Genomic DNA, 26923 nt, shown 5'->3' with positions numbered 1-26923 from the left:
GCTATTAGCCAGGAAGGGTAAAGAATGGTGTCCCTAGCCTCTGTTCATCAGAGGATGGAGATGGATGGCAGGAGAGAGATCACTTGATAATTGCCTGTTAGCTTCACTCCCTCTGGGGCACCTGGCATTGGCCATTGTCAGTAGACAGATACTGGGCTAGATGAACCTTTGGTCTGACCTGGTACGGCCGTTCTTATGTTCCTCGGGGATCAGTCTTGGGATCAATCTTATTTAACATTTTTATTATTGACCTTGGCACAAAATGTGGGAGTGTGGTAATAAAATTTCTGGATGATGCAAAGTTGTGAGGTATTGCCAATACGGAGGAAGATTGAAATATCATACAAGAAGATCTGGATGACGTTATAAACTGGAGTAATAGAAATGGGATGATATTTAGTAGTACAAAGTGAAAGGTCATGCACTTAGGGATTAACAACAAAAAATTTTGCTATAAGCTGGGGACTTATCAGTTGGAAGTGACAAAGGAGGAGAAAGACCTGGGTGTGTTGATCGATCACAGGATGAATATGAACCATCAATGTGATGCAGCTTTGAAAAAAGCTAATGTGATCCAGGTGTGCTTCAGGCAAGGTATTTCCAGTAGAAACAGGGAAGTGTTACTACCATTATACAGAGCACTGGTGAGACCTCATATGGAATACAGTGTGCAATTCTGGTCTCCCATGTTTACAAAATTCAAACTGGAACAGGTGCAGAGAAGGCTTACTGGGATGATCTGAGGAATGGAAAACCTACCTTATGAGCAGAGACTCTAAGAGCTTGACTTGTTTAGCCTAACCAAAAGAAGGCTGAGAGGAGATATGATTCCTCCCTATAAATAAAACAGAGGGATAAATAGGAGGGAGGGAGAGGAGTTATTTAAATTAAGCACCAATGTGTACCCTAGAACAAATGGATATGAACTGGTCATCAACAAGTTTAGGCTTGAAATTAGATGAAGGTTTCTAACCATCAGAAGAGTGAAGTTCTGGAGCAGCCTCTCAAGGGAAGCAGTGGGGACAAAAAACCTATCTAGCTTCAAGACTGAGCTCGATAAGTTTCTGGAGGGGATGGTATGACAGGACTGCCTACAATGGCGTGTGGCCCATCAGTGACTGCCTGTAACAAAAATCCCAAACGGCTGGAGAAGGGACATGAGATGTGGAGGTCTCCAAGTTACTACAGAGAATTCTTTCCCAGGTATCTGCCTGGTGGGTTTTGCCCACCATATCTGTGGTCAGGAAGGAATTTTTCCCCAGGTCAGATTGGCAGAGACCTTGGGGGTTTTTCACCTTCCTCTGAAGCACGGGGCATGGGTCACTTGCACATTTAAACGAACATAAATGGTGAATTCTCTGTAACTTGACGTCTTTAAACCAGGTCCCTGCAGCCTGCACCGCTTCCTGCAGCTCCCGTTGGCCGGGACGGCAAATCATGGCTACTGGAAGCTGCAGGGGGCCGTGCCTGTGGATAGTCAACGTAAACAAATTGTCTCGCAGCCCGCCAGCAGATTATCCTGATGGGCCGTGTGCCAAAGGTTGCCAACCCCTGCTTTAAACCATGATTTGAGGTCTTCAGTAACTCAGCCAGAGGCTACGGTTCTGTTACAGGAGTGAGTGGATGAGGTTCTGTGGCCTGCAATGTGCAGAAGGTCAGACTAGATGACCATGATGGTCCCCTATGACTTTAGTAAGACTATCTGAGTAAGGATATAAATTAAAGTTTTAAATCTAACCAGTGTCCCTTAAATGACTTGCCACGAGATGTCAGAACTGGCATCTCTCCCCGCCGGCCCCAGCACGGACCTGCCACAGCTGGCGGAGAGGAGCCCCTCCCTCAGCCCAGCCCAGCACCACAGGAGCTGCTGCAGCCGGGGAGAGTTCTCTTTCCCCACCACAGCCCCAGAGCAGCCTGCACCCCAACCCCCTCATCCCCAGCTGCACCCCAGAGCCCATGCCCCACTGCATCCTAACTCTCTGCCCCAGCCCTAAACTCCCTCCCACACCCAGAATCCCTCATCCCAGGCTTCACCCCAGAGCCTTCACCCCTAGCTGGAGCCCACACCTCCTGCCCCAACCTTGTGCCCCCTCCTGCACCCCAAACCCCTCATCCCCAGCCCAATCCCAGAGCCCTCATCCTGGAGCCCTCTGCCCCAGCCCTGAGCCCCCGCCCACAGTCTGAACCCCTTGGCCCCACCCCCACCACATGAATTTTGTTATGTGCACCAATATGAAGGTTCACCTCTATATTGGTGCACGTAACAAAAATACCATTCTGCATATGGATGTAAAAAATAAGAGGGAACACTGGTCAGAACACATTAGTATTAGAGATGAGTGGGTCTAATATTTATTTTTCTTTCTTGATATAGGAATTAGATACAGTGCACCTCTCAGATAATTTCTAAGTTATCTGCCAAAAAACAAGAGTTTTCAGTTGCCTAAGTAGCCCCTGGAATTACAATTAAAGTTGACACTCCCCCCCGCTCCCCCAAAAGAAAAATCTGAAACGGCACCCCTGTAGGTAGGCACGGAATTTGCCACACACACACACAGGCGTCCCCGTTGGCCTGACTGGAGCTTCCCCTCCTTAAATATAGATGTCAAACTACACATATGGTAAATGTCTGCACTCTCAGACAAATAATTTCTGGAAGAAGCATTAGACACAGTCCAGAATAAGCACGGGAGAGAGAAATGTCACAGTGTGCCAAATTTATCCCTTGTGTAATTCCATCAAATTCAGTAGTTACCCAACCTCACTGAAGTCCTCATGTGCCCTGCCTGATTCACAGTGACCAGAAAAAATGTTAGACTGAACTGTTTTAAAAATACCATTAAAAAACATGTAGCCAACTACACCCCACAAAAGCAGGGTCAGGGTGTAACACTGCAATTGCAATGTCAATGCTGAATAAATGCAAAATTACGTTGAGAGCAGAGGTGCACATCAGCCACTATTATTAGCAACAGCCGCTTCTGACACTTTACACAATCTGACTACCATAGAGGATTGAAATGTCATTTGTTCCTACCTCTGATAAATTTCTTCTCCCTCTTTCTGCCTAATCTACTCTACCTTTCTTCAAAGCTCATCTATAAACATCTCATTTCCTTTGCCTATAATTCTTTATATTGTTCCCTCTGCTTTTTTAGATCTTGTGTCTTTGGATATATTTTTTAATATAGTTCTTTTATACAGGGCTCAGAGATGCCAACCCCATGATACCTCCTCCAAAGATGACATTCTGCACTCTTATTTTATGACTTGTGGAAAAAGGCTGAATGTGTTACGGAAAAGCAATAGATCTAATCCCCTTATAAATGTTATTTGATTTGGGATATGAGGCAAAGCTTTTAGTTTTTTTCAAAAACATCAACACTTCTGAGGCCAGGGGACCTGTGCCTCTTTTCAGAATAATGGTCCCATGACACCCAGTTCTTGAAAAGTATTAGTCACAGTTCCAGTGAATGGAAGAGTTGTTATTGTGTTGAAGAAACCAAGAGCTGCCAGCTCCCACATTAGGAGCCAACCACCTGAAAAATGTAGTTCTACAAAACTAACATTTTAATCTGAATTCAGTAATACACTTCATTTAATTAGGACATCTCCCAGGAGACAAATTTAAACCTCATTATGCTTTAGACCAATGGCTGCTGCTCAGTGCAGATGGTGATTCTGCCTAAGTGGGATGCCTACAGATGGTTTAGTTGTGCTTGTTTTTTGGTGTTTCCCTGGGCATGACTGCACTACAAGCACTACAGTGCCACTGCTGCAGTTATACTGCTGTAGCATAGACACTTGCTAAAGCAACAAAAGGGAGTTTTATGTCACTGTAGTAAATCCACGTCCTTGAGAGGTAGTGGCTGAAGATCCTATGAAGAATTCTTCTGTTGACTTATCTGCATCTGTGGTGGAAGTCAGGCCAACCTAGCTACGTCACAGAGGGAACAAAATTTTTCACAGTCCTGAACAATGTAGCTAGGTCAATCTAAGTTTTAGGTGCACAGCAGGCCTAAATCTCATGCTGGTTCTGTCTGCTTGCTCTTCTCATGGTAGCTTTAACCCCCCCCCCATCTGCTAAGGTACGCACAGAGAAAACACATGGAGGGCTCCCAGCATATTTGCTTGCTCCTCTTCTATCAGCTACATATTCCTGGTGTCTCACAGATGCCACCTCAGTTCCTATTCAAGGTAGACAAGGCCTCCTACCAACTCCATAGGCTTATCCAGCAATGCAGTGTAACAGGCTCACCACAGTTCTCTCCAGACAGCAGCATTCAAACAACATATGTTAAGTGGGAATGCAGCTTACCAGCATGAAAGTCATTTTCAGGGCTTCCTCATTCAAAAGACTAGGGATAGTTGCTTATCTCTAGCCCTCTTTTATGATCTCAGTTTGACTTCTTCACTCCTATACTTCCACCCCAACTTTTCCAAATCAAATGCAATCCACCTGAAACGTCACAGTTGTGATTAGAGAAGAGTTTTGAGATGCTTGCAGCAAAATTCTAAATGCACTATTTAAAAGGTGGTCCCTCAGACACCTTTTTTAAAGTTATCCAATCTAAAAAAAAATCCAATTGACATCGCTCCTCTAATTATGAGAGTCTTTCTGGTGTTGTACTGTACATCAAGTAAGGCCCAACAGATTGTAAGTCACATTTAAAAACATTACATGTTTCCTCGAGATCAGCCTGTAGACAAAGTTTCAACTAAAACAACATTTTTATAGCCAAGTTACATGCACCATGAGTAGGATATTTACAGTGGAAGATACAGACAACTTGAACTATGACAGCATAAACATTGGTATTATAATAAAGTCGAATAGCTCACAGCACCTCAAATAAAAAGCACTGAGGCCAAGAGTCTAGTCCATTGAAACACTGGTGAAGAAGAATGCCCAAATACACCTCTACCTTGATATAACGCTGTCTTCGGGAGCCAAAAAATCTTAACGCGTTATAGATGAAAACGCATTATATCAAACTTGATTTGATCTGCTGGAGCACGCAGCCCCGCCCTGCCCGGAGCTCTGCTTTACCACATTATATCCAAATTCGTGTTATATCGGGTGGCATTATAACAGGGTAGAGGTGTACCAACGCTTTCAGTACACTACAATTGGAAAGAATACCACAACTAATTTCAAGCAATTTTGTTTTAAAGCTTTTAGAACCAGTTGAATTGAATGAGGTATATGTATTTTTCAAACAGTCCTCATTGTAGTATCCTGTCACCACATATAATGATAGAGGATATTTCAAACCAGGGCTTAAAGCATTTCAACTCACAAGTTTCTGTTCAGTTTATAGGTAACTAGAACGAATAACATGCCCCTTTTGCTGAATACTTGCAAGGGAAATTTGAATAAATTAAGTAAGTTTTAATTAAGGAGTAGCTTTAGTAGTTTGTAAATTGATCTAGGGCTATTTGCACAATTATTTTTCTTTATAACTATATAAAGATCTGAATTTTTAACAACCCTGTTTGACTGACAAATTATAAAACAATTTCTGTAGTATTCTCTCTCCATTTTCCAAGCAGTCAAAGTACTGACAACCCATTCTGCAATGGTTACTAACTAGAGCTGGTTGGAACATTTTCACTAAAATATGCTGTTTCACGGAGCTGTATTGGCTTCTACAGAGTTTTAAGGGTTTGGGAGTCTAGCGCGAAGAGAGAAAGATTTTGCATAAACATTTTAAAGATTTTGGTTTTGTTCCCAAACAGAGCAAAAGCAAATTTTTAAACCTCAAAAGTTGCCACAAAATGGAATTGTCATCCTCCAGTCATCTCAAGTACTATCATGGCTTGTTTCTTCATTAAGAGTTCAAGTTTGATCATTCTCAACAGGTGAAAATACACCTGCCCATTCACTGGTGGAAAGTCAAGTTATTGGTCAGATGAATGCATTTCTCCTACCTTGAAAACCATCCTAGCCATTTTAGGCAAATCATTGTTAGTATTGATTCAGATTCCAAGGTTAGAAGGAACCATTGTGACCATTTAGTCTTACCTCTTGTATAACAACTTTCTCAAAATAATTCCTAGCGCATATCTTTGAGAAAAACATCCAATTTTGATTTACAAGTTGTCAGTGGTGGAGATTCCACCACAACCCTTGTTAAATTGTTCCAATGGTCAGTTACTTTTACTGTTATTTCCAGTCTGAATTTGTCTAGCTTCACCTTCCAAGCATTGACTGTGTTTTACCTTTCTCTGCTAGACTGAAGAGCCCATTATGACATATTTGCTCCCCATGTAGATGCTTTAGACTATAATCAAGTCACTCCCTAACCTTCTCTTTGTTAAACTAAATACACTGAGTTCCTATCAGGCATATTTTCTAATTCCCTTAATCATTCTTCTGACTCTTTTCTAAACCTTCTCCTATTTTTCAACACCCTTCTTGAACGGTGGACATCTGAACTGGACGTGGTATTCCTGGAGCAGTCACACCAGTGCCAAATACAGAGGTAAAATAACTTCTCTACTCCTACTTGGGATTCCCCTGTTTATGTATTTATAGCAGAATAGCCACTTACCGAGACCTGGTCACTGTGATACAGAGACCCCTTGGCAAAGGGTCCCCTGTTCTTTGTAAACAACTTTTGTCTCAGACCTGACAAACTCACTACACCAAACATGGCTTGCAGAGTATTTATCCATAAGGGGTATCATGTAAGGTATCTACAGAAAGCTCTTGTTAACCCACAAGGCATAGACATGACTCGCAAAGCCCAATGGAGAGTGCTTGAGTGGCTGAAAGGCTGGTGGTGTTAGGAGCTGATACCCTGTTACTACTCCCTCGTGTTGAGGGCAGGGGCTAACAAGGTGACCCACAGTCCTGGGTACCCAGAGATCTGTCACAGTCACTTTGCAGGCATCCTGGCTTTGTTAGCCTCCTCTTGCAGGCCCCTTAAGCATTTCACACAGTTTCTGTTGTGGCTCGCAGCACCCCTAACTGGGGCTCGTTTAACATCAAATAGAGTTCACAGTCTTCAGAGTCCATAATCACAAAATAATCCAAACACTCCTCAATGACTCCCCAATAACAAGTTCATACTCAGAATTCTACTAGAATTCTTTAAGGAGGTCAACAAATATGTGGACAAGAATGATCCAGTTGATACAGTGTATTTGGACTTTCAGAAAGCATTTGACAAGGTCCCTCACCAAAGGCTCTTAAGCAAAGTAAGCTGTCATTGGATAAGAGGGAAGGTCCTCTCATGGATCAGTAACTAATTAAAAGATAGGAAACAAGGGAGAGGAATAAATGGTCAGTTTTCAGTGCAGAGAGGTAAGTAGCAGAATCCCTCAAAAATCTGTACTGGGACCAATGCTGTTCAATATATTATATTCATAAATTATCTGGTAAAAGGAACAAACAGTGAGGTGGCAAAGTCTGGAGATAACTCAAAACAGTTAAGTCCAAAACAGACTGTGAAAAGTTAAAAGGGTCTCACAAAACTGGGTGATTGGGCATCAAAATGGCAGATGAAATTCAATGTTGATAAAACCAAAGTAAAAAACATTGGAAAACAATCCCAAATATACATACAAAATGCTGGGGTCTAACTTAGCAGTTACCACTCAAAAAAGCGATCTTGGAGTCACTGTGGATAATTCTCTGAAAATATCTGTTCAGTGTGCGCTGACAGTCAAAAAGCTAACAATGTTAGGAATCATTAGGAAAGGGATAGATAATAAGACAGAAAATATACTATATAAATCCATGGTATGACCGCAACTTGAATGTGTGCAGTTCTGGTCACCTCATCTCAAAAAAGATGCATTGGAATTGGAAAAGGTACGGCAAAGGGTCACAAAAATGATTAAGGATATGGAATAGTTTTCATATGAAGAGAGATTAAAAAGACTAAAAGCAGCAAAGAGTCCTGTGGCACCTTATAGACTAACAGACATATTGGAGCATGAGCTTTTGTAGGTGAATACCCACTTCATCGGATGCATGTAGTGGAAATTTCCAGAGGCAGGCCAGAGATAATGAGGTTAGTTCAATCAGGGAGGATGAGGCCCTCTTCCAGCAGTTGAGGTGTGAAAACCAAGAGAGGAGAAACTGCTTTTGTAGTTGGCAAGCCATTCATAGTCTTTGTTTAATTCTCAGGACTCTTTGCTGCTTTTACAGATCCAGACTAACACGGCTACCCCTCTGATATTAAAAAGACTGGGACTGTTCAGCTTAGAAAAGAGGCAGCTAAGGATGGGATATGATAGAGATCTATAAAAGAATGAACAGTGGGGAGAAAATGAATAAGAAAGTGTTATTTACCCCTTCACATAACACAAGAACCAAGGGTCACCCAAAGAAATTAATAGCCAGCAATTTAAAACAAACAAAAGGAAGTACTTCTTCACACACACAGAGTCAACCTGTGGAATTCATTGCCAGGGATGTTATGAAGGCCAAAAGTATAACTGGGTTCAAAATATAAATTAGAAAAGTTCATGGGGGATAGATCCATCAGTAGCTACTAGCCAAGGTGGTCAGGGATGCAACCCCATGCTCTGGATGTCCCTAAGCGTCTGACTGCCAGAGGTTGAGACTGAATGACGGGATGGATCACTCAATAATTGCCATGTTCTGTTCATCCCCTTGAAGCATCTGACATCAGACACTGTTGGAAGACAGGATACTGGGCTAGATGGACCATTGGTCTCACCCCGTATGGCCATTCTTATGTAATTCAACAGTTCATATTTAGCTCTTGTTCTGCTGCCATACCTAGAGCTCTTCCTCTGTCAGTCTGCTCCACCTAAAGCCATAAGTCCTAGCACTTTTTCACTGGAGCTAAGCCCATTTGGTTTGGCTTCCTTCTCCTGTCAGTGTCTCCCTTGTTATGAGGAAGAAGACAGTCTATATACTGCCCTCCTCCACAGAGCTCCTTTTGACTGGCTGGAAGAGAGGGGAGCCCTGCTCCACCCTACACAACAGGGCTCCTGATCCTTGGCCCTTAAAGGAAACAGTGTCCTGTGGTTTCTGCCCCCTGCCCTCCACCCCCCGCACCCAGGATCCAACTCATAAATCCCCAAGACAGCTTCCTCTCTTCCACGACCATGCTATTTTCTGGTCTTTTGTTCATTCCAAGACCTGGAATGGGGCCTTCTGGGCCCCTTTATTCTTAAAAGGTCTAGTACACCCCACTACAGTATCCAAGGATAGCATTAGCCCTTCTGCCTACAGCGGCACCCTGAGAGCTGATGTTCAGCTGATATCCACGATAACCTCCAAATCTTTTACAGAATCCCTACCCCTTAGGATAGAGTCCTCCATCCCTTAAATATGACCTACATTCTTTGTTCCTAGATGCATACATTTATATTTGATCATATTAAAACATATGTTGTTTGTTTGCACCCAGTTTACCAGACATCTCTGCAAGCGAGACCTGTCCTTTTCATTATTTATGACACCTCCAATTTTTGCAAACTTTATCAGTGATAATTTTGTGTTTTCTTCTATGTCAATGATAAAAATGCTAAATAGCCTAGGGCCAAGAACTGATCCATACAGCAGTCTGCTGGAAATGCACTGCTTGATAATGATTCCCTGTCCACAATTACATTTTGAGACCCATCAGTTAGCCAGTTTTTAATCCATTTAATGTGTCTCATGTTAATTCTATACAATTCTAGGTTTTTAATCAAAATGTCAGGTGTACCAAGTCAAATGCCATATATAAGTCTGGGTATATTACATCAACACTATTATGGTTATCAACCAAACTTGAAATCTTAATGAAAAAAAGATATCAAGGTAGTTTGACAAGATCTATTTCCATAAACCCATGTTGATTGGCATTAATTATAGTACCCTCCTCTAATTCTTTATTAATTGAGTCCCATTCAACCACTCCATTCTGTTGCCTTGGACTGATACCAGACTGACAAGCCTATAATTAGCCTGCATCATCCCATTCACCTTATTCAAATGTTGGCACACTAGTTTTCTTCCAGCTTTGTGCAACTTCCCCAGTGTTCTAAGACTTATTGAAAATCAACAGTAAAGTCCAGCCCAAGAGTTTTAAAGGAGCTGCCTGATGAGTGTTCAGATAAGTTACCTGGACCTTCTGATTTAAAAATATCTAATTTTAGTAGCTGCTATTTAACATCCTCCGGAGATACTAGGGCAGGGATTGGCAACCTTTGGCACGTTCCTCACCAGGGTAAGCACCCTGGCGGGGTGGGCCAGTTTGTATACCTGCCACGACAGCAAGTTTGGCCGATCCCGGCTCCCACTGGCCACGGTTCACCGCTCCAGGCCAATGGGGGCGGCAGGAAGCAGTGCGGGCCGAGGGATGTGCTGGCCGCGGTTTCCCGCCTCCCCCATTGGCCTGGAGGCGGCGAACTGCGGCCAGCGGGAGTCACGATCGGCCAAACCAGCAGACGCGGCAGGTGAACAAACCGTGGGCAAAAGGTTGCCGATCCCTGTACTAGGGAATGGAAAGAGTGTTATCAGAATCATATGATATCACATCACCTGTTTTTTTCCCCAGATACAGAACAGAAAAATGTATTGACCACTTCAGCCTTTTCTGAGTTATTATTGATGATTCTACCATTCCCATCTAGTAATGGACCAACAACATAGTTAGGATTTTTTTTTATTCCCAATATACTTAAACTCTTTCTTACAGTCCTTCACTCTGCAGGTCACAGGATTTCTCCTTGTGTCCCTTTGCATCTCTTATAAGCTTTCTACAGTTCTAAGCTTCTGATTTATATTTATTACAATTGACTTCCCATTTGTTATGTATTATTTTTATATTATGAAATATCAGCTTTTGTTTAGTCTGGATGTAGGATAGAGAAATGACTGGGAAAATGAAGCTTCAACCTTTGCCCACCCCTAAACATCCTGTTCAGGGCAGTTTGTGTATTTTGTGCATCGTTCAAAAGACACACTCCAGAAGGGGTGTAAGCCTTAAAATCCTCACCACCACCACCCTCAAGCAGCACTCCCAACACATCCTGATACCCACTTTGGCACATGGCCAGTGGGAGCCACGATCAGCCAAACCTGCGGATGCGGCAGGTAAACAAACCAGCCCAGCCCACCAGGGGCTTACCCTGGTGAGCCGCATGCCAACGGTTGCCGATCCCTAAGCTAGAGGCTGATGTCAAAGTTCTATCGCATGGTTGCTCCTACCCATGCCACACACTCCTAGCTGTGACATCCGTCCTATCACTAATTATTATTGTGGCTTTCTAGTTCTATTCCTCTGGCAAATCAGTGTTTGTTAAATTATGATCCCTGAGTGACTCTCTTAAGAAGTAACCCAGTAAAAGCCTTTGCCATTTTATAAAGCTGCCAGCTGAACCTAAGTCAGTCTGTTCAGTTGATATACTTAGAATAAGATGAAGAAATAGCTGCAAAATGAAGGGTTTGGATTATGGGTGGGTTGTACTTTGGTGAAATAATTCAAGGTTCTCACTGGCCTTTGCTGTCCCAGAACACAGTTAAACCTCAAAGCATAAAACCCACTGCAAGGTCATTTAAATATACAATATTCCTGAGATAAACAATTGAAATTTTCTGGATAGTAATTAGCTGAAAAAGGAAATCTTCAGACCTTCCTTTTTAAAAACAGGCAATGACATATTCAAATATTTTATAAAAATAATATTCCTCATAGTATTGTAGAAGAGGAAACTTAGGGTAAGATTTTCAAAAGTGCTTAGTGATGGCCTAGCATTGCTCCCATTGAAATCAAGGGGACTTTTTACCAACACTGAACATTTTTTAAAATCTCATCCCTAAAGTTTTCACAGGGGAAATTTTAAAGCTTAATTTTAAAGCCTCTTTAAATCATATATTTATTATTATGCAGTTCAAAGGCTCAGAGCTTTTACTCACAGGTGCACAGCTCAGCCCCTACTCAACATTAACTGCTCTAGAAGTCCTTGATTTTTTAAAAAATGAAGTCAAATACTTAATAGTACTAATGCTGCAGTTAAAAATGAATGTTAATAAGTCTTGGAAGAAATAGACTGTCACAATCAGAGAGAGCACTATTTACTTTGGACATCAACATGCTCACATTTTACTGCATTATTTACTCTATCACCCTTCTGCTCCACATGCAGACACGCTAAACCAGGGGTAGGCAACCTAAGGCATGTGTGCCAAACACGGCACACCAGCTGATTTTCAGTGGCACTCACCTCAACACCGGTCTGGAGGGCTCTGCATTTTAATTTAATTTTAAATGAAGCTTCTTAAACATTTTAAAACCTTATTTACTTTACATACAACAATAGTTTAGTTATATATTATAGATTTATAGAAAGAGACCTTCTAAAAACATTAAAATATATTACTGGCACACAAAACCTTAAATCAGAGTGAATAAATGAAGACTCGGCACACCACTTCTGAAAGGTTGCCGACCCTTGCTCTAAACGAAAAACCAAACCAAAACAAAAAAGGTGGGAGGCAAACCTGAGACAGCTTGCACAACCTGTGCTTGAAGATTTGAAGAACTCCAAATCTCCCTTAACTCTCTGGCTGGAAGATACCAGGAAGGGATCATGGGAAACAAGTAGCTGTAATTTTTAATGTGTATCATGGTTTCTCATTACATATGTTTCCCATATAGTCCCCATCAATCTTGCTAGTTGTGAGCCAGTGTTTTTACTTTAAACCTTCCCGTTTAGCGATGATTCCTTATCCTAAGGCAAAAATAGTGAAAGGAAAAGAAAGTGGTATGCAGGAGAGGCAAGGGAAAGGCAGAACAAATTCAGAAATGCTAAGGTATTTTTCATTAGTCATTTTATTGCTCCCTGCTGATTGTAATATCTTGTTGCAGGTTTGAGGCAACAATCTATTTCCTTAAAATATTTTTCTCCGACATATCTATCTACTGGTTTGTTACTGCAGGATTGCTAATGAATGCTGCCTTTTCATGATGAATATAGCATTATTAACTGGGTTTGAAATTATAAAATATATAAAGCTAAAGCAGCACGAGTGGGATTTGATTTTGAAAGCTAAGAGTTGATTGACAAAGAAGTTTACTTCCTAAGTCAAGAATGATATCAAGTTACAACATTGTAGCCAGTGTCACTGAAGAGTCTAAATAAAAATCTTATAAAATAAACACATTTGATTACATCAATGACAATAAATATGAAACATTTTGAGAGCGTGATAGCGGATTATGGTTTATATTGTAAAAAGATTTTTTTGGAGGGTGCATAAAATTATATAGATATGGTGAAACATTTCTATTCCCAAGCTCCTAATTAAGGATAAGAATTTAAAGAAGTAAAATGAAAGCAGAGATAGGCATGGTCTACACTAGAATTATTTTGCTAATATAGCAATAGTGGTGTGCTGTACCGGCAAAGAACTCTTAGTGTGGATGCAGCTTATACCAGCAAAATTGTGCTTTTGCCAGCATAGTTTATTCCAGTCCCACCCAACCACCAAGTGAAACAAACTATACCAGATACCAGCAAAAAAGCAGTTCTATTAACATAACTGGATCTGCACTAGAAGCTTTTGCTGGCACAGCTATATCAGTCACAAATCATCCTACTCATGACCAACAGAGCTATGCTGGAAAAAGTTTGTAGGATAGACCTGACCTAAGAAGTTTTACTGTAAGCACCAGCTTTACACGAACAACTACCTAATGCCTGGAGCTTTTATACTTGTTCTTTGACCCTACTGAGGGCTTCAAGCTGAAACATTAGGTACTATTTATCCTGGTAGTTCAGCAACTAATCAATATATGTCCCCTTTATTACTATGGGGAATAAAGAATTGAGTTTTGATATGGCACTAAGCCACCAGTTGTGTCATGAGTGCCAGCACAGACCCAGTTGAGTTAAAACTGGGACTTGATGTGCCTAAGTTCCTTTGTGGATCTAGGCCTAAGATCTTGATTAATGTTTGTTCCTGTCAGAATTCTTTGTATTATAGTAGGGTCTAGAGCCCATTGTTCTAGGTCAGGGGTCGGCAACTTCTGGCACACGGCTTGCCAGGGTAAGCACCCTGGTGGGCCGGGCCAATTTGTTTACCTGCCGCATTGGCAGGTTCGGCCGATTGCAGCTCCCACTGGCCATGGTTCGCTGTCCCAGGCCAATGGGGGCTGCGGGAAGTGGCACGGGCTGAGGCATGTGCTGGCTGTGGCTTCCCGCCACCCCCATCGGCCTGGGATGGTGAACCGTGGCCAGTGGGAGCCACAATCGGCTGAACCTGCTGACGCGGCAGGTAAACAAACTGGCCCAGCCCGCCAGGGTGCTTACCCTGGCAAGCCACGTATCAGAGGTTGCTGACCCCTGCTGTAGAAAGAGGAATGGATTTACACATCCTACTACAAAACAGTAGTTTTCAGAGGGCATTTGTTGCCAGTTACATTGAATGTTAAAGTAGATCAATAGTGCAAAATTTGCTGTAACTACATTGTGTGTCTTTCCATCTTTGAACCTGACCCTGGCAAACACTAGACTCACAATTTTTGAGAAGTGCCACTGATTTTGGGCAGCTCAGATTTGGTATACCCAGCCTGTGCATGCTGAGTACTTGCAGTCCCCATTAACAGCTGTCAGAATGGCTCAGCACCTTTGACAATCAGCCCAAAATGTCTCAGGTTGGACACCCCAAAACTGAAGTACACAAAAATTAGTGGCCCTTTGGTTAAATCTTGGTGTAAGCCAACTGTGGTTCATGGGTAAGGATAAGATTTTGTCACAGAGGTCATGGATTTTGTGACTTTCAGAGATCTGTGACATTTTCTGCTTCAGCCCCAGGCATTGGGCTGGAGCTGTCAGCCACTGTGGGCAGCAGGGGCCCCACAGCTCTTAGTTGGCAGGGACTCCAGAGCTATGAGCTGCGAGTTCCACAGCAGTCAGCCATGGTGGGGTCCTCACAGCTATCAGCCACTATAGGCACCCCTTCCCCCTCATTATTTTTAGTAAAAGTCCCAGACAGGTCACACGCTTCCATGAATTTTTGTTTATTGCCCGCAACCTGTCTGGGACTTTTACTAAAACTAACTGAGACAAAATCTCAACCTTATTCATTGTACAATGGCCCATAAAAAGCACTTGTAGGATCACGCCATAAAAATATGATCCTGTAGCTCTTATACACAGAGTAATGGCTGTGGAATTGACAGATTTATAACGATGGAGAGAGTTTATACGAATTACATTTTTCAGCAAAAGCAGTTCAGAAAAAACACTGTCAGCATTTCTTTTGTTGTTGTTGCAGATTTGTGTTTTAAGAATTTGTCCCCACACAGCCCAGCTACGTTTAACGTAAGTGTTGCCACGGGAATAGTGAGGTCACTACAACCTCAACTTCACTAAGATCAAGTTAGAAGAAAAGCTGGGCTGAGGGAAGAAGCCTGTTTGAATAGAAATAGCTTGGAAATTAACACATGTAGTAAGAGGAGTTATGAAAGACAAGGGGAATGTAACTGGATTTATGTTTACATCTGATATTTGAGCCTCTCTCTGGTATGAAAGACCCTCTTTATTAAAAACTGCCATTCATCTCCGATTTCCTAAAAATGGTACAGGGAGGTTTGGAGAGGGGTTTACTATATTAAATGATGTCTTCAGAAAGAGAAACAAGTTTTGCTGGGTATTTTTATGAGAACTAGATCAGAGAGTCAAGAAAAAAGAATCCAGGCAGAACATACCAGTATAGACAGGTCTCTAAGTAAACTGAAGTACCTGACTGCAGGCTTGCAATAAATCTGAAAATGGTGGAGAATTTTTTTTTTAAATGAATTAGAGCAGGGACTGGCAACCTTTGGCATGCAGCCTGCCAGGGTAAGCACGCTGGTGGGCTGGGCCAGTTTGTTTACCTGCCGCGTCCGCAGGTCCGGCTGATCGCGGCTCCTAATGGCTGCGGTTTGCCGCTCCAGGCCAATGGGGTCTGTGGGAAGCAGGAGACAGCACATCCCTTGGCCCGTGCCACTTCCCGCAGCCCCCATGGGCCTGGAGTGGCAAACCGCGGCCAGTGGGAGCCATGATCGGCTGAACCTGTGGACGCAGCAGGAAAACAAACGGGCCCAGCCCTGGCAGGTCGTGTGCCAAAGGTTACCAATCCCTGTTCTAACCTGTTCTTAAAAATGGGGATTCCACAATCTCCCTGGCAAGCTTAATACCCTCATCATTAGAAAGTTTTTTCCTAATATCTAACCTAAATCTCTTTTTCTGAAGATTAAGCCCATTACTTCTTGTCCTATCTTCAGTGGACATGGAGAACAATTGATCATCATCCTCTTTATAACAGCCCTTAATGTATTTGAAGACTTAGCAGGTCTCTCAGTCTTCTTTTCTCAATACTAAACATGTCCAGTTTTTTTAACTTTTCCTCACAGGTCAAGTTTTCTAAACCTTTTATTATTTTTGTTGCGTTCTTCTGGACTCTTAAATTCATTCATGTCTTTCTTGAAGTGTGGTTTCCAGAACTGGACACAGTACTCCAGTAGAGGCCTCACGAGTATCAAGCAGGACAGGACAATTAGCTCATGTCTTACTTACACCACTCTTGTTAATACACCCCAGAATATTAGCCTTTTTTGCAACTGCATCACATTGTTGACTCATATTCACTTTGTGTCTGCTATAAGCCCCGGATCTTTTTCTTCAGTACTGCTATCTAGCCAGTTATTCCCCATTTTGTAGTTCTGCATTTGATTTTTTTCTACTTCAGTGTAATACTGGGCACTTACCTTTATTGAATTTCATCTTGTGGATTTCAGACCAATTCTGCAACTTGCAAAGTCATTTTGAATTCTAATCCTGTCCTCCAAAGTGCTTCCAACCCCTCCCAGCCTGGTGTTATCACCATTTATAAGCATCCTCTCCACTCATTATCTGACGTTAATGACAATATTGAGTAGTAACAGACCCTGCAGAACTCTGCTAGATATACCCTCTGATTTGACAGCAAACCATTGATTACTACTCCAAATATGGTCTTTCAGACAGTTTTGAGCCCACCTTATAGTAATTTCACCCAGATCACATTTCCCTAGTTTGCTTGTGAGATTGTGGGACTGTGTCAAAAGCCTTACTAAAATCAAGATATGTAATATTTACAGCTTCCCCCTACCCACAAGACCAGGAACCCTGTCAAAAAAGGAAATTAGGTTGGTTCGGCATGATTTTTTCTTGACAAATTAATGCTCGCTATTACTTTAACCCAGGGGATCTCAAACTGGGTGTTGGGATCCCTTAGAGTGTCATGAGGTTCTTACATGAGAGGTCAGAAGCTGTCAGCCTCCACCCCAAACCTCATGCTGCCTCCAACATTTATTATGGTGTTAAATATATAAAGAAGAGGGTCACATTCAGAGGCTTGCTATGTGGAAGGGGTCACCAATACAAAAGTTTGTGAACCCCTGTTATAACCTATTATCTTCTAGGTGCTTACAAATTGGTTGTTTGTTCCAGTAACTTTCCAGGTGTTGACTTTAGGCTGACTCTCCCCCCCAACTCCGCCTTTTTAAAGACAAGTACTATGTTTGCCCTTCTCCAGTCCTCTTGGAATCTCACCCATGCTCCATGTTTTCCTTAAAAAGAATCACTAACAGTTCCAAAGTTGTTTTAGCTAGTTCCTCAAAGTACCCTAGCATTCATTTAATCAGGTCCTGCCAACATGAATACATCTGACTTGTCTAAATAGACTTTAACCCATTCTTTTCCTATTTTGGCTTGTGTTCCTTCCTCTTTGTTGTTAATATTACTTAAGTATCTGGCCACAATTTACCATTTTAGTGAAAGAAACAGTTTCATTACTAGAAATCACTGGAAATCAAAAAGTACAAGTTTTTATAAGGCAAATTCTGTGGAATTGTTTTGAGGAGAGGAAGTTAGCAATTTAAAAAAAATAGGTTCTGTTTGTGTGGGGAGGGGGTTAAACTTACTTATGACAACTTAAACATTGATTCCATGGCTTTTTAATGGGAAAGCAGGTTCTTTCAGTCCTCCTAATTACTATTAATTTTGGTATACTCTCCTTGACAAACAAGAACAACCAAGATATATAATTTTAAAAAGAAATCATAACGCTAACAAACATATGCTAAACTTTATTGCTCAGTTACCTTGATTTTGGATATTCCTGATTCTATATCCTTTGCTTGTATGTTGTCTGTATGCTATCTGTATTAATTTAATACTTTTTTGTAGTATTAGCACTCTTTCTGCACTGTGCACTCAAACTGGAACTAGTGATTTAAATTATCTTTAAAACGGCAACTTCCAAAACCAGAAAACAGCACCATTCACTGAAGGGAGAGGAGGAAGTGGTTTCCAGTATATCTATAAACCTCTTGTGAAAATACTTTTAATACAACATTCTTGTTTAGCAAATATTTAGTTAACTACAGGATGAAGTCATCAGGAGTCTTCCTGCTAGAATGGACTAGGATTGTCTTTGGCTTCTAAAAAATGGAGTGCCTCTATAATCTTCTACCAGCCAGCTGGAACTCTTTTTTCTCTAACACCTTATTTTCCAGTCTCTGACCTCATCCACCCCAAGTACCATTGTGTTTCTCTTTGACTTTTCACTTTTGTATAGCATACCAAGATTCTCCCCAGCAATCATCAACATTAAGGGAAACCACAACGGAAAAAAAAATGGGCTTTTGTCCTTGTCTGCATCTTTATGATTGATCAGTTAAGGCAGGGGTGGGAAAACTATGGCCTGCAGGCCGGATCCGGTCTGCAGTGCTGCCGGCACCATGTCCCTTCGGCCCCCAGGTTGGCGTGGGAGGCCACAGGGCTCCATGCATTGCCTTGCCCCCTGCAGCTCCCATTGGTCGGGAACAGAGAACCGCGGCCAATGGGAGCTTCAGGGGTGGTACCTGGAGGCATGGCAAGGGCAGTGCATGCAGAGCCCTCTGCCTCACCTCCCCCAGGGGCCACAGCGCTTCCTGGAGCGGTGCGGGCCAGGGACAGGGCAGGCATGCAGGGAGCCTACCCTGGCCCCAGTGCGTGCCACTGCCACCCTGGAGTCACTTTAGGTAAGCAGCGCCGGGCCGGAGCTCGAACCCCTCCTGCACCCCACCTCCCAACTCCCTGCCCTAAGCCCCCTGCCTGCACCTTGCACCCCAACTCCCTGCCCTGAGCCCCTTGTACACCCCACACCCCTCCTGCACCCCAAACCCCTGCCCTGAGCCCCCTGCTGCACCCTTGTGCACCTCAACCCCTTGCCCTGAGCCCCCTGCCACATCCTGCATCCCAACCCCCTTCCCTAAGCCACCTCATACACCTCACACCTCTCCTGTACCCCAACTCCCTGATCTGAGCTCCCTGCACCCCTGTGCACCCCAACCCCCTGCCCTGAGCCCCCTGCACCTCTCTTGCACCCCAATGAGCCCCCTCCCAAAGTCTGTACCTCTCCTGCACCCCAACCCCCTTCCCTGAGCCCTCTCATACACCGCGCACCCCTCCACTGCCCCAATCCCTTGCCCTGAGCCCCTTCCTGTACAGTGCACCCCCTCCCATACCCCAACCCTGCATACTATTTTCCCATCCAGATGTGGCCCTCGGTCCAAAATGTTTGCCCACCCCTAAATTAAGCTGTGAGAATTAACAAGAAATGTCTGCAACTTCCAAAAAGACAAAACCAGGGAAGACCAGACTTGACATTCTTGATATTTGTGAGGGAAAAGATAATAAGAACATTATTTTAAAAACATAAATCTTTCCGGATTTGTTTATGTATCATAAAAAGGAGGGCAAAAAAGGATACAAATCTAATTTAAAAACATTGTCTGCAGGTCACCTTCAGCAAGCTGTTTGATGGAAGAAACAAAGAGTAAGGAATGCTTGCAGAAGACAGCAAAATTAAATGCATAATAGTTTTAATTTCTGGCAAGCAGGGGACAAAAGTAAACAGTATAAATAGTGCTAGATAATCTCTGCCTTATGTACCAATAAGACACCTGTTTCTTAAGAAATGTACATTTAGTTTAGATCATAGAAACTGGGACAATCTCTCCGGAAACGCTGCTGAAAAGAATTACGTTCCAGACACCAAAATACAAGGACAGGGGAAAAAGCCAAGCAGTGTTCTGGTTTCTGATGGGAGGGGAGAGCTGTCAAGTGCCTAGAAGTTAAAGCTATTTTTACCTGTCAGCTCTGAAAGCTCCTCCCCCAGGAAGCTGTAGAAACAACTGCTTTGCTAGCCAAAGCAACACTGAACTGCATGCAGATGTGGCGCAGGAGACGCTAACGGGAGGCCAGCTGCCCTTGCCCGCCGCGCAGGAGGGCTGGGGAAGGGGAAGCGTGCGGGAGGGCTGGGGAAGGCAGAGCAAGGGCGGGGGGGTCTCACTCTCGGAGTCGCTCATGCCGCTGCAGTCGCTGACGCTGGCGCTGCTCCGCCGCTTCATCCGCGCCAGGTGCTCCTCGTAGTGAAAGTGGCGCTTGCTGACGGGCGAGGAGAAGTCTTCGATCACGGCATCGAACTCGCCCAGCACCTCTGCCAGCTCCCCGGCATCCGCCCGCAGCGCGGCAGGGCCCGGGGCCGGGCGGGGGAGACCGTCAGCGGAGCCTAACGAGAAACACGGACACCCTTAAAATCCCCCCGACCCTCTAAGAGTGAGTCCGAGTCACCACCTTAGCGATACCCCCACGTCTCCCCAGAGAGACCGGCCACCCCCTCCCCGGTGACACCCCCACTTCCCCCCCCAGAGACCGGCCACCCCCTCCCCAGCGCCACCCCCACTTCCCCCCCCGAGAGACCGGCCACCCCCCCAGCGACACCCCCACGTCCCCTCCGAGAGACCGACCACCCCCCCCGCGACACTCCCCATTTCCCCGTAGAGAGACCGACCACCCCCTCAGCGACACCCCCCATTTCTCCCCACAGAGAGACCAGTCACCCCCTCCCTAGTGACACCCCCACTCCCCCCCCGAGAGACCGGCCACCCCCCCCAGCGACACCCCCCATTTCCCCCCGAGAGACCGGTCACCCCCTCCCCAGTGACACCCCCACTCCCCCCCACAGAGAGACAGGCCACCCCCCCAGCGACACCCCCATTTCTCCCCACAGAGAGACCGGCCACCCCCCATGTCCCTGCAGAGAGCGGGACAAACCGGGGAAACGGAGGAAGACGGGAGCAGCCGAGCCTCAGTCGGGTCCCGGCCGCCTGTGCTCCCGGCAGTAACGGCAGTTTGCCCCGAGCGCTCCCCGCTGCGGCTGCGGACACCGCTCGGCCCCGGTGCCAGCCTGTCCTGGGGGCTGGAGGCGAAGGGCACCGACCCCGCAACCCGCAGCGGCTGCCGCCTCCTTCCCCCCCGCCAGCCCCGACGGTGGCTCTGGCTGGGGGCCCGGGCCGGCTGCGCTCACCTGGGCCGGCCGCGCTCTCGGTTTGCGGGGACTTCATGGCCGCAGCCTCTCGCCACCGCCGCCTTCTGCCTCCAGCAGCGGCGGCCAGCCCCAGGCGGAGCCTCTTATAGCCCGGGCCCCGGGGAGCGGCCGCGGCGCAGCCAGACGTGGAAGGAGGCGGGCGTGGGAGGGGGCACGGCAGAGCCCGGCTGCCGCTATCGCGCTGGGGCGGCGAAGTGGGAAGGACTCGGCCCGCTGGAGGGGTTGGATTATCCCCCTGCCTCCGTGTCCAACCTCCTGCTGGCCCCACAGAGCCCCGGGCCGGGGCCTCCCACGTGCCCGCCTCGGGCCTCACTGGCGGGAGTTCCGAGCCTCCCCAAATCCAACCTCCCGGGCGCGGGGCTACGTGCGCCTAGCCCTGAACATCACTGTGCGGCTGGGGTTCCCGCCTGCGTCCTCCGCAGAGACGGTCCATACCCGCCTCCCCCCGCAAAACAACAGCCCGGTTCCCCCACACAAAGACGCCGCGGCGCTGGGTGGGAGCCGTCTGCTGGCTGGAGCCGCTGCAAAGCGCAGCTCCCGCTAGAGTGGGACAGGCACTAATGTCTAGGGCAGACAGGCACGGAGGAGCCTTCACAGCTCCTGCCTGAGGGCGAGGCTGAATGAGGGTGGTCGGTGGTCAAAGCTGCCTAATAGCACATCAAGGGCCTAGGCTATAACCTGTGCTACAAAGTACAAGACCTGTCTTATTTACTCGAAAGCAACAGGAGTCTGAAGCAGGAACAATGAGAGTTTACTACAGCTGGGCAGACCCTTCTGTTAGCAATATATATATATTTTTCTATTTAGCTAGATCTCTGTAAAATCAAGGCAAAACCTGTTAAATGTTGATTTAATGCCCGAGGGGGGAATGAGCTGAAGAACCTTGCTGTGAATGGATGTAAATTGGCTCAGCAGCACACTTCATACTAGAAGAGGCATTGCAGCATGCACGCCGTCACCTTGGGACGTTACGTTCTGGTTGGTACCGGCAAGAGGAGACCCAAGAAATGCCATGTTCCATAAAATCAGAGCAATGATAGAATATCGATCAGCCTTTTGACTTCCTCTAGTAGGGGTATTTGTGTCAGCAGAGCTCCACAGGGGCTCACAGTCTAGTAATGACATACCTGGAGCAGCAGCAGCACTAGGTTAATCACAGTCACTCCAGCGGGACACTGCATAGCAAGACAGTTCCAAAACAGGCTTGAAAAGCACCAATGAGAGGGAAAAAAAAACTAAGGCTGAATTTACACTAGGTAAACTGGGAACCTGTAATTCTCGACCAGTACAGGTCAAATAGTATTGCCTGTTGTCTAGCCAAAATGAAGGCATTTTTATCACAATCTTACCATGGCAATAGAGCCCATCTAGTCATGAAGATAACTTTCAGAAAGTACCTAAATGCAATGCTTTTGAGGCTACAACCACACCAAAAGTGGGAAATTCCCCCATTTATCACGTGGATGTTAATGTTATGGCCTAATTATCACTATTGTTGTTTAAATACTGTAACATGTTAGCAGTTTCACTTCTGTTTCTCATATAATAAACATCCAGCTACTGCACCTACTCAGGGTACTTACCTGCTGATTTCTTCATGCCTTCAGAAGGAATTTGCATGGGAAAAAGGCTGAAAAGCTTTGAATATCCAAAGAGCTGAATAAATCAGATAACCATCTGGGATGTTTAGAAATATTTTAGAGCTATTTGAATAAGGGCTTGTCTTCACTGCAGTTAACTCTGGCTCCTACTCATTTATCCTCTGTAACTCAGCTCCAATTCACACACAACCTTCTCCCCAAATATGGTGATGCTTTCAGATCAGTTTCAATATAGCTAGCCAGCCTGTCCAGGATATAGGTTAAAGCCTGAGTACACCCTATCTCCAGCTGCTAACCCAGCACATTTTGCAGTGAAGACAGGCTAAAACACTCCAGTGCCTTTCCTTATTTTCCCCAATGTGCACAGAGGTATAGACAAGTTCTTCCAAAGTTCACTGGGAAAGAATCAGAGTGGCTCAGCTTACTGAAGTTCTAAGAACTGTGGGATATGCCCTCAGAAATCCTAGCATCTCACACAGGCAAGTGCAGCACTAGTGTTGAGGTATGTGGCCACTCACATTCACGTTAGACTAACCTGGGTGCCCAGACCAAGGTGTTAATCATTTGGGATAACTGCAGTGAAGACATACCCTAAGAAGTAACTCTTGCCTTTAAAGTCAGGGTAAAACTGGTAGAATAAAAATGGAAAATTCCATTGTAGAATTTCCCCAGATTCGATTAGAACATTATATATATATATATTTCTTTTGACACAGAATGGAAAGTATCAGATTTTTAAATATACCTGAATTATAGTAAACATTCATCTATGGGGATACTACCAACTTGGTTTAACCCTAAAATTTAGCAGATATTAAACAAGGATTTATAAAAGAAGGGTTTGATTTAAATTTTACCTTGCATTACTGAACCCCTAAACAACAGCATTGGGTTAGTGTATATGACCCAGAAAATGGACCTAGTAGAAACTAATTATAAACAAAAGTAAAACTGATATGTCATTTCACTGGCCAAGAACAGCGAAATACATAAGGGATCCTAATGGAGTTAACTGATTGTTATGTAATGAGGATATTATATGGAAACTCTCATTTCATTGTGTTTCAAAAACTACCTTGAATATTTATCACCTATAATTAAGGCTATGTTTTAGTCATGGATATTTTTAGTAAAAAAGTCATGGACAGGTCACAGGCAGTAAACAAAAAATCATGGCCTGTGACCTGTCCATGACTTCTACTATATTCTCCTGACTAAATTGAGGGGGGAAAGAAGAAAGCAGGGGTGGCCCGGGGCTGCTTCAGGTGCTGGGGGCAGGCAAGCAGCGGCCTGTGACCCTGCTAGTGCTGGGCAGGGGGGCGTTTGTTGGGGCCAGCAGGCTCCCTACCTGGATCCGCATCTCCCTCATTCCCACATTCCCCTCGCTCAGCTCCTAGGCAGAGGCATGGCCAGGCAGGTCTGCACACTGCCTCCGCCCTGAGCGCTGGCTTCGCAGCTCCCGGCCAATAGGAGCTGTGAAGCTAGCGCTCTGGGCTGAGGCAATGCGCAAAGCTGCCTGGCCATGCCTCTGCCTAGAAGCTGAGCGAGGGGGATTTCCCAGCTTCCAGGGAGCCTGCAAGGTAAGTGCTGACCAAAGCCTGCCTCACCCCATCCTGTGCTCCAACCCCCTGCTCCCTCCCACACCCAAACTCCTGCTTCTGCTGGGGTGCGGTGGCCCTAGACTACCCCAGCAGCAGCTGCCAGGTGCACTGGCCGCTGCAGAAGTCATGGAAGTCACAGAAAGTCATGGAATCCATGACCTTCATGACAAACTCGCAGCCTTACCTAAAATAAAAGTTTTAATTAAGTATAATTTATAAATATAGGCCTGAGCAATGAATTGCTGCGCAAGTCCAGGGCGATGAAGTAGCATGGCTGAACTTGGCCTCTCAGAGTTGGTAAGACAACTCTCACCTTTTCATGCTCTCTGTATGTGTGTGTGTGTGTATATAATATATATATATATATATATATATCTCCTCAATATATGTTCCATTCTATGCATCCGAAGAAGTGGGCTGTAGCCCACAAAAGCGTATGCTCAAATAAATTTGTTAGTCTCTAAGGTGCCACAAGTACTCTTGTTCTTTTTGCAGATACAGACTAACATGGCTGCTACTCTGAAATATGTCTCAATGATTTATTATTAATTATTATTATTATTATTCAAATTGTGGTAGTACCCAAAGACCCCATTCAGAATCAGAACCATTTTGTATTAGACACTGTATTAGCTCATAGGAAGATGAAGTCTCTTCCCTGAACAACACAGATGCTAAAGAGACAAAAAAGAACAAAACCAAAAACAGACAAAGGGTTGGAAAAAGGGATACAACATACAAACAAGTGGTGAGGGTGAAGTTTGATCAATGGCTTGTTAGGTGGATTCTTTTGTTCCATCTGTAATAAAAGAGACGTAAGTGATCATTTTTGGGGGGTGAGATAGGTGGGAAATGGGGAGTAAAAAGACAAAAGGGATGAAGCGGTGAAGGGTGAAGGGTGAGGGGTGAAGTGGGGGGTGAAGAATGAGATAGAAGGAGGTGAGAGGAGGCAGCAGGAGACTTGAACATGTGATTGGAAAAGAATTCATAGTTTCAAAACTCTAGGGCCCATATCCTCAACTGGTGTAAATTGGTAGAGCTATGCTCATTTAAACCAGCTGAGCATCTGGCACCAAGTGCAGACCTCCATTGTGATGTCAGGGGATTACAAATATTAACACTGCTCTTGTTGCTGTTTGGGGCTTGTGAGAGGTGTGTAAGACAGAGTTTAACACAAGCACAACAACTACCTGTGTTACAAACAGGGCTGTATGGAATTATGGACTATTTTTCACTAAATTTACAGTTTTGTTTCACTAATTTTTGTGCTTACAAAGTCTTGCATTTTTTGTAAAACGTTGCAAAGACTTATTTAACTTTGAAACGTGAAATGGGAGACTTGATTTTTTCACAATGAAAACATTTTGTTCAAATAGGCATATTTTTGGAAGGCTATTGAAATAAAAATAATCAACCTTTATCTACTTCTAGTCACAAATAACATTGATTATTGAAGTGGGAAACTTAAAAATAATCTAGGTTTCACTATTTGGGTAAAATTTTCAAAAGTGTCTAAGTAACACAGGAGCCTAAATCTCATTTTCAAAAGTGTCTTAGTCACTTAGGAGCCTAAGTATAACTGAATCAGTAAAATGTAGATTCTAATAACCTAAATGACTTTTGAGAATAGGACTTAAGCTCCTAAGTCACTTAGTAGGCACATTTGAAAAATTTGCCCTGTATGTTTTTGCATTTCAAAGTAAAGTAAATAAAGCAAGAGCAGTCATTTTCTCTTCATAAAATAACAATTACACTTTGTCCATTGATAGGGCCTTTCATCTGAAGTTCTCAAAGCCTTTTACAAACATTATAGAGCCTCACAGTTCCTCTGTGAGTGAGGTATTATCCCCATTTTACAGAAGGGAACCACAGTTAAGCCAAGATTTTCAGACTTGGGTGGCTATAGTTAGGTTCCCAAGGTTCCCACCAGTCCCAAGGTGTCTTAATTTGGGTACCCAAATACAGAGGCACCAAAAATCAAGCGCCACTTTTGAAAATTCAGCCATAAGTAATGTGGATAAGATCACATAGAAAGTCGATAGCTGAACTGCTAGGTTTGTGTCTTACCCCCCATGGCCTACCTTTTTCAGTCCTCACAGTTATTCATGCACTATCTCCTGGTGCTTCTCTTTGGATTTCCAACACTACTGGATGGTTTTAATTTTTTTAAGTGTTTTTAACACTGACATTTTAAAAACTTCAATTTTAAAAATTTCAAAAACATTTCTATGCATGCAGTATAAATGGTTTCAGAATCTTCCTCTCCTCAGTCCCAGACCTGTTGTGTACACTTGTCTTCCTGAGTCTTTTGTTTTCTTTTCAGAACAAACCCTAAATATGAGGCTTAA

General features: G+C 44.2%; 1 protein-coding gene across 1 annotated transcript in view; it reads right to left on the bottom strand.

Moving 5' to 3' along the window:
• RGCC (regulator of cell cycle) overlaps positions 1–21799 on the bottom strand; it is a 31995-nt gene extending 10196 nt beyond the window's left edge. The window contains exons 1-2 of the mRNA XM_050951984.1: positions 21353–21799; positions 20336–20554 (exon numbers count right to left, since the gene is read on the bottom strand). Coding sequence (XP_050807941.1) covers positions 20336–20554; positions 21353–21389 — 256 coding nt within the window. The 5' untranslated portion in view covers positions 21390–21799. The remainder of the gene's footprint in view (positions 1–20335; positions 20555–21352) is intronic.
• Positions 21800–26923: the final 5124 nt, after the last annotated feature.

The sequence above is a fragment of the Gopherus flavomarginatus genome, chromosome 1, assembly GCF_025201925.1.
Source record: "Gopherus flavomarginatus isolate rGopFla2 chromosome 1, rGopFla2.mat.asm, whole genome shotgun sequence".
In the NCBI taxonomy this organism is placed as follows: domain Eukaryota; kingdom Metazoa; phylum Chordata; order Testudines; family Testudinidae; genus Gopherus; species Gopherus flavomarginatus.
This window is presented reverse-complemented; position numbering and strand designations above follow the sequence as displayed.